This window comes from Oculina patagonica, chromosome 9 (genome assembly GCF_052425735.1).
Source record: "Oculina patagonica isolate OP01 chromosome 9, crgOcupat, whole genome shotgun sequence".
NCBI lineage: Eukaryota > Metazoa > Cnidaria > Anthozoa > Scleractinia > Oculinidae > Oculina > Oculina patagonica.
The window spans coordinates 11,285,628-11,299,978 of NC_135766.1; the positions used below are offsets into that span (position 1 = coordinate 11,285,628).

The 14,351-nt window shown below is 38.6% G+C and overlaps 2 protein-coding genes across 2 annotated transcripts in view; one reads left to right on the forward strand and one right to left on the reverse strand.

The window, feature by feature from the left end:
* Positions 1-11,390, reverse strand: part of LOC144665667 (protein unc-45 homolog B-like) — a 28,998-nt gene extending 17,608 nt beyond the window's left edge. Inside the window, exons 1-12 of the mRNA XM_078526948.1 lie at positions 11,230-11,390; positions 9,795-9,986; positions 7,599-7,635; positions 7,079-7,200; positions 6,020-6,073; positions 5,327-5,416; positions 4,289-4,352; positions 3,236-3,339; positions 2,461-2,517; positions 2,264-2,381; positions 1,486-1,546; positions 426-520 (exon numbers count right to left, since the gene is read on the reverse strand). Coding sequence (XP_078383074.1) covers positions 426-520; positions 1,486-1,546; positions 2,264-2,381; positions 2,461-2,517; positions 3,236-3,339; positions 4,289-4,352; positions 5,327-5,416; positions 6,020-6,073; positions 7,079-7,200; positions 7,599-7,635; positions 9,795-9,986; positions 11,230-11,238 — 1,003 coding nt within the window. The 5' untranslated portion in view covers positions 11,239-11,390. The remainder of the gene's footprint in view (positions 1-425; positions 521-1,485; positions 1,547-2,263; positions 2,382-2,460; positions 2,518-3,235; positions 3,340-4,288; positions 4,353-5,326; positions 5,417-6,019; positions 6,074-7,078; positions 7,201-7,598; positions 7,636-9,794; positions 9,987-11,229) is intronic.
* A 39-nt stretch (positions 11,391-11,429) lies between these two features.
* LOC144665718 (uncharacterized) lies at positions 11,430-13,094 on the forward strand. Its single transcript, XM_078527010.1, has one exon. It carries the CDS (start codon positions 11,445-11,447, stop codon positions 12,780-12,782), a length of 1,338 nt encoding a protein of 445 aa, XP_078383136.1. The 5' UTR covers positions 11,430-11,444; the 3' UTR covers positions 12,783-13,094.
* Positions 13,095-14,351: the final 1,257 nt, after the last annotated feature.

The following is a 14,351-nucleotide window of genomic DNA, read 5'->3' on the forward strand; positions in this document are numbered from 1 at the left end:
ACATCGCTTTGTGTCATCAGATTTAGCTTCAATAGACACTTCAAGCAAGTTCTAAATATCAACATTATAAAGGACAAGAAATTTAATGAAGGTAACCAAGTTTTTGAAGTTTAAATCAAATTTAAAAGCGAACGTTGTGTTGTATTTGTCTACTTTGCCTACTGTAAGAACCCTATTAAATTCATTTTGTGAATTTAGAGCTCTGGAAATATTTTGAATGAATAATAAAACAATTATTGAATTCGCCTTTCATATGATATGAAGAATTATGCAGATCTCGGAGGGTGTTATCCGCCAAAGCCGAAGGCTGAGGCAGATAACACTCCGAGATCTACATTCTTCATATCATACTCAGCCTCATCCAATAATTGCTAATTATTATAATTATTTATTTTTATTGTTTCATCTTGTGTATAATTATGTACCTCCAACTTTTACAAAAAGTTCAACAGCCAGCTTGTTTTTGGGAATAACTTTAATAAGAACATCAATGACTGCGTCACGAGCTTCCACACCAACTCTAAGGATAGAAGGACAACAAAATACAAATTAAAGCAAATAAGAAATGTTACAGGTGTACAGTATGTATGATGCCAGTGGAATGATAGGGTACAAGGGCTTTAAAGTAGTCAGTGATACATTATGTACATGTTGTAGGGTTGAAGAGAAATTATGAATTTTAAGAAAAATAGAAACAGTGGTACATGTTGCGGGATGTGGAAGAGTACAATGGTACATGTTGTTAGGACATGGAAGGGATCATTAGGACTTAAGAATAGATCAGTGGTACATGTTGCTAGGGGTGTGAAAGAGTACAAATATCACTGGTACATGTTGCTAGGGACAAAAAGGACAAAGATTTCAGATTAAATCCATTCAGTGGTTCATTTTGCTAGGGGTGTGTAAGAGTACAAAGATCAATGGTACATGTACACCTTGCTAGCTATAGGACAAGGAAGGGTACAAGGACTTCAAAATGGATCAGTGGTTCATGTTGCTAGGGGCGTGGAAGAGTAAAAATATTACTGGTACACATTGTTAGGGACAAGGAAGGGTACAAGGACTTCAAAACAGATCAGTGGTACATGTTGCTAGGGATTTGGAAGAGTACAAAGATAACTGGTACATGTTGCTAGGGACAAGGGTACAAGCTCAAGGACTTCAATAAAGGTCAGCGGTACATGTTGCTAGGGAAGTGGAAGAGTACAAAAATCACTGGTACATACATACATGTATTGCTAGGGACAAGGAAGGGTACAAGGACTTCAAAATACGTCACTGAGTGGTACATGTTGCTAGGGGCATTGAAGAGTACAAAATAATATCACTGGTACATGTTGCTATAGGGACAAGGAAGGGCACAAGGACTTCACAAAAACAGTGGTACATGTTGCTAGGGGCATGAAAGAGTACAAAGATCACTGGTACATGTAACTAGGGAAGTGAAAGGGTACAAGGACTTGTAAAATTTAATCTCAGACTCACTTTTCACTCATAACAGCATCCATGAGCACTGTTATAACACCTTGAACTTCCTCCTTGTTTTCTAAAGAAATAATATGATTATCAACTTTAGTGTACATGGAATAAGAACATTTAAAAAAACACTGCTTTGAGCTTTGATAGCCAAAAAAGGAAGTCTGGCTGGAAGATTTTACATAGTTTTACATGCTACCAATTAGATGTACATGTACCTGGCACCCTTGATTATGCCCTCCCACAATTACATGAATTTATATTGCATTGCATATTCAGGACTGAATTTATGAATAAAACAGTGTTAAAATATTAGCTGAAAATGATTTAGGAGATGAAAAGCACAACCAGCCCCTCTTTGTGTCCACTGAATAACTTATAAACAGCAATATTGTTTTTACATCTCTGACAAAATTTACTTTGCAATAATATGGACTGTGAGTGCCCAGTCTCTTTTGTTCCCTTAGTTCTTCTAACTCCTAAGGCAAAAAAAGAAAGCATTTATCATCGTCCAATCAGAGTCAGATTTGTATCAAAAATAATTTGCACTCATGTGTTGGATCTGAGGAAAAGACTAAATGGTGATGGCTTGCAGTCTACAACAGCCTTAATTAATTTTACAAATCAATTACGTATACCATGACATTTGTGTTTATCCATAAAACAGATTTTTTAAATTAAATTTACTTGGGATTGCTTTTGCGCATTCCAAAAACACAATTTCTATCTTTCGTACTGACCAGGGCTTAGGGCAATAAAAACAGTTTAACTGTGGAAGCATGATTACCGAGTTCCTTCGGTGGTTCTTGTTCTTTGTTGTTTTTCTTGTCAGGTGGCTTTGGCACAAGTGAATCCAGAGCTTGCTGAGGAACTAAGACAGCTGCTGTTGCTACTTCATTTACTGGCTGATGGTAAAAAAAGGCATTTGATATAATTTATTTACCATCAGTGGCAGTCAGTGTTACAAGATAGGAAAATACTCACTGATTCTATAAGAGCTAACAGCCTTGGCAAAGTAACTTCTTTCAGCACAGACAATGTCTAAAAAAGATAAATGAATGTAAATTTTATATGAGTAAGAATATTAAATTGTTGTCATAATATTTGTGCTATGTTCATGTCTTAAACATCAAGATTGCATTGCTTCTCTCCACAAGGAAAATTAAGTGTCATGTGCAACAACCCACTAAGACCTTATGCATCCAGTGACGCAACAAGAACTAAATGATACTGATGATGATGATGATGATGATGCATGATGATGATGATGATGATGATGATGATGATGATAATGATAATGCAACAATGTAACATGATAACTAAGGCTCAAACTCAGACCAGATCTGGAGTCCAGAACAATAACTTAATTAGGCAACAAGTGTTCCTTAATAAAGAAATGAAAGGTTAAGTCTGCATGCGAGCCTTGTGGCCCTTCAAGCCAGAACTTATCCTGGTTTCCATAGCATGAAGCAATTAGAAGTATTTCTACTCCCCCTGGATATGATACTACACTGTAGTCCATCACAGGGTTACACCTCAGCATTAAATTTGCCGGTACCTATTAAAAAAATTCACCTGTGTGGGTGTAGAGAGGCACTATGAGAGTAAAGTGTCTTGCCCAAGAACACAACATAGTGCCCCAGCCAGGCCGGACAAAATCAATCAATTGATCAGATCAGAAATTAATCAATCAAAATCTGGCCTCTTAAAATGTAGCAAGTTTTACATAACTGCATACAATTAAAGCTTTATTAGTTACCCTTAGCTTTGAGTTGGTGCATATTCCTTTGAGGACTTTCAACATTGCCACAGTTTGTTCATCTGATCCACTGTTTAACAGGGACACCACTCTGGGTAATTCACCTGCAAAAAGAGTCTTGATGAGAACAAACAGTTGACAACAATTCCAGAGGGCAAATCCTCATATTAAAGGTATTGTTAACCAAACACACACACCAAGGTGCGGTGCTTTGGAACAGCTTACCATCTGATTTGCGGCAAGCACAAACTCTCAATGGTTTTCGAATTGGTTGCCAACATCATTTTTCTTAGTCACGAACTAGCTTTTTACTTTTTATTGCACACGGCATTCATGTGAAGCAAAGTATGTTAGTATAGATTAGTATTGTTTAGTTTTAAGTATTGTATTTATTACCACTAGTTTTATAATTATAATAATTATTGTATTTCTGATGAATTTACCGTGTATAAATAAAGTTACTATCTATCTATCTACACACACCTCCTGTACTCTTTCTTCCTCCCTTGCACACTTTGTCATACTTTAAATAATTTTAATTACCTTCAGTCAGGGCTTATTTTAAACTAGCTTTAACCAATAATATTTCATTACAGATAGATCACAATACATAATAAATATAACTTTATTTAATAGTTAGTTAATTTATTAAATTAAATTTTTACTTTCAATACAATTCATCCTGGATGCAGCACAAGACCACTCCCACTGGAAAGAGGCTAGAGAGGCCTTACAATCCCACAACACAATTAAGGACTGACATTTGTCTGATGAGGAGTGTAACACAAATAGCAAACGTCAGGACAATCCACACCTCTGATCAATTTCTACTCAGCACATAGAGTTACCATGACAACTCTTCCTTCTGATCAAATTCTACTCAACACATTCATAAAATAAACAGTTTTGTCTTGTAATAATTTTGCAATCATTACACGGTAAATTCAATGTTGCCTGCCGTCTTATGGAAAACAGTGTGACTTGTGGGGCCAGACAGGTTGCCTACTCTTGGTCAACAGAAAAAAATATTCAACTCTCAGGCTAAGTACTGACCTCCTCTGAAAATCCTCTGAGCTCCTGGCTCATCATTGGCTAAAATCACAAGATTCTTAACTGCCTAGAAACAAATGAAAAGAAACAACATTTACTAAGAATGTCCTGCTTTTATTACAATACCCAAAATCATGTACCTAGTATGTATAGTACATGGTCTATCTTGACAGTTCTTGTACAGTACACATGGGTATGATAATCAAACATTGTCCATTGTGCAAAAATAAGTCCTTTACAGGACCCAGTCACACGGTACAAAGTCAGACATGCTGGGCTGCAAGTTAGGTAGCGGGACATCCAATACAAAGGAAGGTGAAGCTTGACTTGTGCGAGTCGCTTTGTTCTGAACGTCCCACTGCATTTTTTGCAGCCCAGCATGGCTGATTTTGTACCGTGTGATTGGGTCCTACAAAGGGCTTATTCAGTATGCTGCCAATAGGCCAAGTGGTACCATGTTGTACTGAGGCCCTGCCAGGGTAAATTCCGACAAGGGACATGGCCCAAAAAGTAGCGACAGCACATAAATTAAATAAAATTGCAACAAGCGACAATCCTTTTGGTGAAACTCGAATTCTGTCAAGGACAAGTAATTTTCCTTCAATTTCACTACGGACAGAGATGCCAAGTTTGATAAAAGAGTGACACGCACATTTTTAAATTTAGACAAGCGACACAGGACCCCCCTGGCAGGACCTCAGTACTACTGCTATGGACATTGCAGGATAGTCATTAATATTATGATACCCCGGTACGTTATAAAGCAAAACAATTTATCAACCCTCAATTTGTATCAGTCTGTGAATACAAATGTATCAATTTTCACCCGCTTAGGAAAATACCAAATTGTACCAAGAGTAAAAATAAAACCACATAAATTAATTTATACTTTCTGTTAGCTTTTTTATGGTCTTAAGTAGTCATTTTGAACTGCAGAGTTCTCAGTTGTATCATCTGTTAATATCAAGATTGTTTTAATAAGCTTTTACTCTGATTACAGTGTGAAAAACGATATTATTTTATAAGGCTATTAGCTCTTACTTGTGTTCTCTTCTCTTCGTTATCCTCCTTATTAAACAGGGAAGTAAACATCTCATCTACAAGACCATCAGTGGTACGACATCTGTCAGTCTACAATTCAAAAAATTCCCAGATTTACAACAGGCAATAAAAGCACAGTCAAGTAAACTGTTTATATTAAACACTTTTTAAATTACTTTTTAATAAGTGAATAAATTCTTGGCATCTACAATGATTTAAAATTTTACGAAGGACCAAATACAACCTGTAATATATGTTTAACTTAATTAATTCACATCTTTGTACAGTAGATTTATCTACATTGCAGTATTTCACATACAACGCCACAAAATCCTAATATGCTTCTACTACATGTCTGTATAATTTGCAAGTCAAACACCTTTTTGACAATTGAAATAAACACCATTAATTACTGTGCACGTTACATGCATTGCATACAGCTGTATACGTAGGCTATTTTTTACTGCTGTCAACCATCTATTTGTAAGTGGGCGTCTCTGGAAAAAGAAGTACAGTTAAATTGGTTCAAAAGTCATATATGTCTGGCTGGCTGTTGTGGCTGGAAGATTTCAATCAAGGTTTGTTGGCTGTCACCATAATTTTGAAGAAAGGCAGCAAAAAAACACAATCATTAGTTGGGATCAACTTCTGAATCAGAATTTAGAGTTGAAAGCTGCTGCTGCAGCAACTTACCTTTGCTTGTAGCTGTGCACCAAGCCTTTTAAGAGTCTCCTGCACAGCAGTGTTCTGCAAATTTGTAGTTAAAAAAATAAATATCAAATAAAATTAAATCCACATCCTCTATTATGCCACCTATCTAATGATTGAAGGCTTTTAAAAAAAGAAACTCAATGTCGTTAGTTTTTGAAAGAACTAAAAAATTTGCAATTTTCTTGACATTTAAACTAAGTTCAACTTATTGCCTTGTTATGGGTCACATACATGTATAGCATTAAACGTGTCAAAATAATTACAGACTCCAAATTAATAACTGAAAGAACTTGACATGCGCACTGGTCACTTACAACTGAAATAATAAACATTTTAATTTTACAGTGTACAGATTTTATCCATGTGCAGCTCTTTGTTGTCATAGTTTAAAATCTATGCTAGAAAACGTGGATGGTGCAATTAGTTTCATTGACAGTCTGAAATTATTTCGAAATCAGTTTATAAAATTTGTTTGAAAAAGTAGAAGAGTTCTGCAACCTTCTACTTTCAATTGTTTGGGGTCCTGTGTAAAAACTTTTTTAAGAATCCCCATACTGTACATGTATAAATTATGTAAAATTGCTAAGTTGCTTACAAGTACTGCCTTTAGTTGGTAAGGTAGGTAAAGTCTGCATCCGAGCCATGAGGCTCATACAGCCGGAACTTATCCCGGTTTCCGTAGCATTAAGCGACTAGGAGTATTGCTACTCCCCCCTGGATGGGATGCTAGTCCATCGCAGGGTTATCCCCCCCAGCAGTAAATTCGCCGGTACCCATTTGTACACCTGGGTGGAAAGAGGCACTGTGAGAGTAATTAAAAGTGTCTTGCCCAAGAACACAACGCAGCGCCCCGGCCAGGCCTCGAACCCAGGCCGTTCGACTCGGAGTCGAGCGGGCTAACCATTAGGCCACCGCGCCTCCCACACTGCCTTTAGTTGGAGGGTTTTTAATTCCTTTACAATTTTCCTTTGTAGTCAAAGGTATCAGAGACCTCTTTTATAACATATTGTTAATACAATCAATTTCCGCATCAATCAGTACCTTAGGCTCGATGTGAATCAGTGTGCGAGCGTCTCGGAATGCGCCCTCCAGTTTGCCAAGTTTTTCCTGTCCCTGGCATCTCCTGAACAATGCCTTTGAATCATTTGGTAAAATCTTCAATGCTATTAGAAAATAAAACACAGAAACAAAGAAAAAAATATTTATTTATAATTAATTTTTAATATTAATTGTAAACCACTTATAATAGATTCTTTAGAGTAGAACCCCAGTCACTCGAACTCAGATAACTCGAACACCCCGCTAACTCAAACTAACTTCCATTTCCCTTGGATTTGACCCCGGGCCCACTATTCAGTCATTTTTACTTGCCATGGGTAACTTAAACTCGAAAACCCCCGCAAACTGGAACTAAACTTTGTTTCCTTTGATCAAAATTCGGGACAACTTTACCCGATAACTGGAATTGCGGTCCTTGCAACTCACCACAGTTGCCCATTGATTAGCATTATTTTACACACATGTAACTATATAATTATTATAATATTAATATTATTCTTACATTCTGTTGAATCATTTACAGCCTCTTCATACTTCTCCTAAAAGATGAGTGGAAACAACAAATGTTCAGTGCTACAAAAACCAAACAAACTTGCTAAGGTTTTAAGTGCAGTAGCTCCCTGTCCAGAGACATTAAATTTAAATACAGTGTTGGGTCCAGTGACCCATTCAAATTATGGGCCTTTGCCTGACACTTCCAGGGGGTCCAGAGCCATTCTCCTGGGAAAATGTTTGAAAACAGAATCTTGATAAAGGCATTTTCTGGGTTTCTGGGGCCCAACAGCAGATCAACTTTCATTCTTTGGTTGTCAGCCTTGAGCTGACGACAAATTGGAAGTCACTTACAAAAGGTCTTTAATATTCTTACATGCAACAAGTTTCAGATCTCCTATTTTGCAACTCAAAAGAGTATTAAGGACGGTGCCTCCTATTGCTACTGCGCACTTGTTCTGCGCATCACGCAATGCATCGATCACACTGGGCGCGCGCGCTTTTAATTAATTTGCTCGCGCAAAATGACGAATTCAACTACGCGAACAAGCGCGCGACTAAAAATCAAGAAAGTTTTTTCTGCGACGAAAGCCAGTTTATGGACATATCCTAAGCCAGGAAGAGCGGAAAAGCAACATATAAGTAACCATTTACCGCTAACCACTGAAAATGGCTCACATTAACCCCTTCACTGCCTCTATGACGTACTGAGTACGTCATGATTTCTGTACTTCATGTGCCTATATGACGTACTGAGTACGTCAAGAAAATAAAGATCAGAGTTGAAACCCCGGCACACTGAACTCAAAAGCCCTCGGCAGATGTGACCCAGAAAGACTTCTGGTAGCCTGGTAACTACTCGTCATCAGTCTCCGAAAGCTTACCTCTCGGTTTTTTTGAAATTGATGACTGTAATCTGTCCGCCATCTTGTTTTCTTCATCGTGACCAAAGAAATTATTTGTTAGACGTGTCATATCAGCGCACATATGAGATATTTAAATGCCGAATGGAAAAAAGATGTTGCGTGGAGAACTTGGGAAGCAGAAAAATAATCCGCTGGTGAAAGCGTTATGGAAAAATATATGCAGAAGATCGAACGATCGTGGAAGGCTTTCGAAAGCTGTAAAATGTTGAAAATTCTGATTTTTGCATCGAATATGGAGGTAAACATGTTGAAATTAGCTAGCAGCAAATGTTTCAATACAGTTTTATAACCATGTCTCCTTGTCGTTATGTTTATGCAATTATTTAAGAGTTATTTATGCTTTCATTCGGCTCTGCTGTGTTGCCTCATTAATTATGCACGTTCGCCTTGGCACTGAGCGGTACAGAGGGGTCGGCAGTGAAGGGGTTAACAGTTAAGAACAAATCGCTAAGCGCTAAAACGTTACCCGCAAACTGCTAACCGTGACAAATGGCGTAGTGCACGCGCGAGATGCAAATATTCAACTCGCTAGGGAGGGGATAGGAAAAATGTAACAAACTCCAAAAGCGATTTCATAGAACCTGAAAACAACTGGTATAACTTTTAAAAACGCGTGGTGACCCCCACTTTTTATTTTATAAAATGTAAGTGGTAAGTCTATAGAGCACATGTTTAATTTTTCATTAAGTGAAAAAAAAATTTCGGCCGATTTTCTGGCCGTGCAAGTGAAAGCTGCTAATGTCAAAAATGGCTCAAACGCAATTATTTTGTTAATAAAAACGCGGATAACGCAGTTCCGAAGACATTATTTGTTAGTTATTGTAAAGATTGTTATATTTAATGTTGATTTTGTTCATGAAAAACCAATTTCAAATGAAATTTGCAAGGAAATTGTATTTAGTTTTACTTTATTTTAAAATGCCACGTCAGCACTTTTCTCCAGATTTCAAACCTAATTATCTCAAAAATTTGCGTGGCTACCCCCAATTTTCTTTTTGAATTTTAGTAGCCCTTGGTAACATCTACATTTCTTGTATAGTCATCGGCCGGGCAAAAATACTTTGTTATTAGTAGGCACCGTCCTTAAATGGGTTGAATTACATGTACACTGTACATTTATGTATCTTAGGAAAGGAAGTAGGACAGTATCGATTAAAACCCAAATTTTATCAGAGGAAAATAAAATAACTGAAAATCAGTACTTAGGAGATTTTGAGGATGGATTCTTGGTAAAAGTTACATGTGTCAAGTTAAGAGTTTAATCATGTAATAACACTCACAAGCTTTAAATAGCAAGCTGCTCTGTTCTTTAGAATCACTCCTCTCTCTTTAAGTTTATCTTTATCCTTTTCATCTTGAGAGAATAATTTCAATGCTTGGGTGTAGGAAGCTGCTGCTAATTCATACTTCTCCTCTTTGAAATGTACATTTCCCTCTGCTTTGAGGTCAAGGGCACCCTTCTGCCCTGGATCCTGTTCAACAAATGAAAGCTTATAATCTACAGCACTTTCAACAATTTAATTTATGACTGGAAGTAGTTCAGACATGTCAAATACTACTTAGATCTGTGGCTGAGGAGGCGGGGGTGCTTAGTAGGAGAATCTGCCACCCCCTTACACCTCTCAGTCTCCACCCCCCCCCCCTTTCCTTGACCACTTGACTTGCAGCCAGCTCCTTCTCGACCCACAGCCAGCTTCTTTACTGCCCTTCTAACCAGATCCTGTTCACTAGCTAATGTATGCACAATATAAAGGTGAATACACAAGAGGGAATATAACAGTGGCAGATCCAAGGGAGGGACACAGGGCCGGGTCCCCTCCCTATTTTTCAGCCATGAAGGACTTTTTTTGATGACTCTCTCCACCAAAATTACATACACTGGGGTCTTCCAGGGATGTAGCAATAAAGAAAACACTAAGCTGGCTCATCAACAAGCCCAGTCGGCTTTTCTGGCCTCGGCAGCTCTAAAGTTTACCTTAGTCTTAGTTTTTATGTGAAATCTCAGCCAGATTTAAATCCTCTTTCCATTTGTGAAATTAGCCGACAGCTGACCCTTAGCCACATCCCTGGTCACTGCATAATTATCTTCCAAGGACTTGCAACTTGCAGGGAAATAATACACTTAATGAGGCCTGTCAAGTCGTGACACAACATCCTTGTGCATTCCTGCTACATGCTGCAGAGACATGTCCCTGCAACACATCCTGTTGTGTGTCACCACCTGAAGTCCCAGGCAGCATTCCATGCAGATTTGTACATGTATGCCATAATTTCCTGAAGAAATCAATCTTGTTTGCCTTTTCCACTACGCTTCAAAATCGTGGCACATTTTTTTGTGAAAGCTTCACATGGAATACACCTTTGCATTAGGCTTATGTACAAACGAACTGAATTGTACTCTACCCTTTATACTTAAGGTGTGGTTATTCCACTGTACCTCAGTTATGGGGGACTGGGAATTAGAAAAAAAAATGTTTCTCGACCACATATTTTAAGGATTTGACATTCAAGCCTGGAAGAAGCAGGAACCAAAACAAAATCCGTGACATCTCGACTGTTATAAACCATTTAAGCATTTATAAGACGTAACGATCTGTCTGCTAGCTGCACGTGAGAGCAGCAGCATATCGATAGGTCATGATGTCTCGACGTCGCATCTGTTCTATTTTCAGACTACAGTTCTTCTATCTAAAAACATAAAACCAAGCACAATACCTTCTCCATTTACTTCTTGATGTATCTGCCGGGTTTCTTAAGCTACATCTCTTGAAGAAAACAGCTTTTCAACTCGATAATCTTTGCATAACATTCTTCCGAATCCTTGACAAGCTCGACAAGCTCTCATTCTGCCCATCTTGAGCCGTCAAGTTGGTGCACAGCGGTTTTACCTCATTAATTATGCGCCAGCTGTTTGTTTACATCAATCAAAGATGGCCGACGGTACCGGTGCAGAAGTGGTAGAAAGCCCTCTCTCTTTAAAACGCTTTGAATTGAGAAGTCCAACATCTTTTATCAACTCGCCGTTGCCTTTTACAAACGAAATAACACGTGTTCCTCTTCAGAGAATCCGATGCGGGAAACTTGACATTAGAAATGAAGAACGCTGGCTGGAATATGAACCGCTGTCAAAAAATTTAAAGTTCCTTCACAAAGATCGAAAGCACTTTGATCATGAATACTGCACCTTCCTTAACTGTCAAAATATCTCTGCGGCGGATCTGCGTGTCAGTGCGAAGTTTGGTTACCTCGATGCAATGACAGGAACTCTCACAGTCGAGTGTCAAAAGCTCATTGAAATTGACGGTCCTCACCATAGTGCGAGCGTTGTGTCATCGCGAAGTTACGTACTAGAGGCGACTTTTCACGTCAATTACACGGGTCAGGTGAGAGATGTACTTCGTTCTTTACGACATGCAAAGCTAGTAGCGTGTGTAGCAGATGGCGAAGCAGTGTCAAGGGAGGCGGAAACGCAAGGAGTGGCCAGCATGACCACGGTTTGCAGTACTAGTGAGAAGAAACTACGCGAGGGTCTTCCTGATTGGACGCCATACATTCCTCATCGGGTGTACACGCCAGCTGTCCGCAGACTAATCGAATCAGTGATCACGCTCTACACGATCTTCTCCATTTTGTGGGCGTTGTGGCAGCTTTACCGCCATGTTGACTTTATAAGAGCGTATGTACAGCCCATAATCGACGCTCTAAAATACCATGTTGAACTCATGGACAAGTGCATTCAGTTTTTGAACAGTTTGTTCGAGGAGATGACTAAACAATGGCTTGCTTATATCAAACCAGGATATGTTATCCTTTCTTCATTTGCTTCACCACTGATTGCTGTCGGACGGGAGTTATGGTCTGTATTTGTAAGCATTTCAATGGCGTTTGCAGTGATTTTCCAACCCCTGTACCAAGCTTTTGAGCCGCTTTTCAAAGTGATTTACACAGTGTTCATAAAGACTCCTTATACGATCTTCCAGCCAGCTTTCTCTGCAGTAGCAAAGTGTTGGTCCTTGTTTTATAACACCGTGTTCTGTCGTATTGTGATAGCGCAGTTTGATCATGTCAAACGGTTGTTTGGTTGGCTGGTTGAGATTCTTGAAAAGAGCATGAAATTTGATCCTCTAAAAGCCCAGCTCATTCTGATGAGGTCCAATGTAATCAACAGTGGCAAAGCCCTTAGTCTCGGCATGGTGTACATATTTAAGAGCATTGAACGGCGAGTGTGGTTGATGATTGCAAGGCCAGTTGACGATAAGGATGACTAAAGTGTTGTCAGTCTAAAAAGAATTTCAGTGGTGATGGTGATGTGCATCATATGCAATAATTATTACAGTGTATTGCTGCAATATATATACATTAACATAATTACCAGGGCCGTAGCCAAGACTTTTAGCGTAGCCTGAAGGCAAGATCTTGTTAGGGGGGTCTGGGGTATACGCCAGGAAATTTTGAAGTCTAGAAGCCCTAACAATAAATCAATTTTGTTCAACTGGAAGTTTCTTTTCCCAAGTAAAAGTATTCTGTTTTAAAAAGTCTAGAGGAAGCAAGTGCCTCATCTTTTCTCTTGCTAGTTAGGGCCCTGATAACATTATTATGGTTGTTTGGTGTTTCTGGGTCAGTTTATCTCAAAATCTCAGCTCTTTGGCCAGGGACGTTGGCGTTTTATTATTACATGAAAAACAAAGCAGTTGATATTTACATTGAAATTATAATGCTCATGCATGTACATCAATTCCAAAAAAAGAACTTTACCAACAGGTAAGTTAAAGATTTTGTGTTTACAGAGTACATGTAACAGCCAGGGCTCGAGACTGACGTTAGACAACTACATGTAGCTTTAGGCTACTAGAAATGCAGTTTTGGCTGGAAGGTTCTGGGCTTTTACTGCCAAAATGGCGAGTTAAAATTTCAGGAATTTGATTGAAAATCAACCCAAGAGAACAGAACTCACGAGAACACTGTCGTCATGCATAAATTATCAAAGACTGTGGAGAAGCTGAAATTACCAAAAAAGTAACATAAAATTGACCCTAAAGATAATGATAACAGAGCCAGTAAAGACGGCAAAGTGCCTCTGGCTAGAAGGAATTTGGTTTTTGCCACTAGCCAATAGGCTAGCTAGCAAAAAAGTTAGTCTCGAGCCCTGACAACCCTTCACTCCTAGGATTAAACCATAAGTGATGAAACTTTTTTTTTAAGTCTAGTGAATTTGCAATTGTGATGTGTCACTCACTCACCCTTTAATATTGTACCCAATTGCACAAAAGGCCTCTACAAGGCATTGGCAAGCCGCTCCACCCTGGGCTGATCTTATGGCGCTTTCCCATCCAATGCCAGCACTCTTCATAAATGCTACTGTTCGCACTGCAATTTTTTGTTAGTTTAATTTCGAAGTGAAAGGGTCGATTCAGTTATTAAATTATTAATATACACTTGAATACCCAGAGAGAGGACTCCTATATGAAAGGGGTGGGGAAGCTTGTTCAAAATGATGAAAAGAACCCCTGAAAGAGACCAATCTGGGTGTGGCTCAAGCTTTTCTTGACCCCTAAAAGATACCAAAAACAAATAAATTCTTATCAATTCTATTATAAATTTGATAGTTGTCTATTTCTTTGTGTGTTGCCCAAAATGAGACCATAATGGCTAAAAATATTGACATTTTCCCCAGAACACCCTAAGCAAGAGCAAAAATTCGAACATTTACACCCCTAAGCAAGACGACAAGCATCCCCGCCCCTTTTATATGCTAGAACCCCCCCAGGCTTGATGCCTCACTGGCACAAAAAATTAAATTCCAGAAGAGTACATGACTGAAAGAGCTATTTTCTGAC

Excerpts from the sequence above, each read along its gene's own strand:
- LOC144665718 (XM_078527010.1), top strand. The coding sequence starts at position 11,445 with ATGGCCGACGGTACCGGTGCAGAAGTGGTAGAAAGCCCTCTCTCTTTA.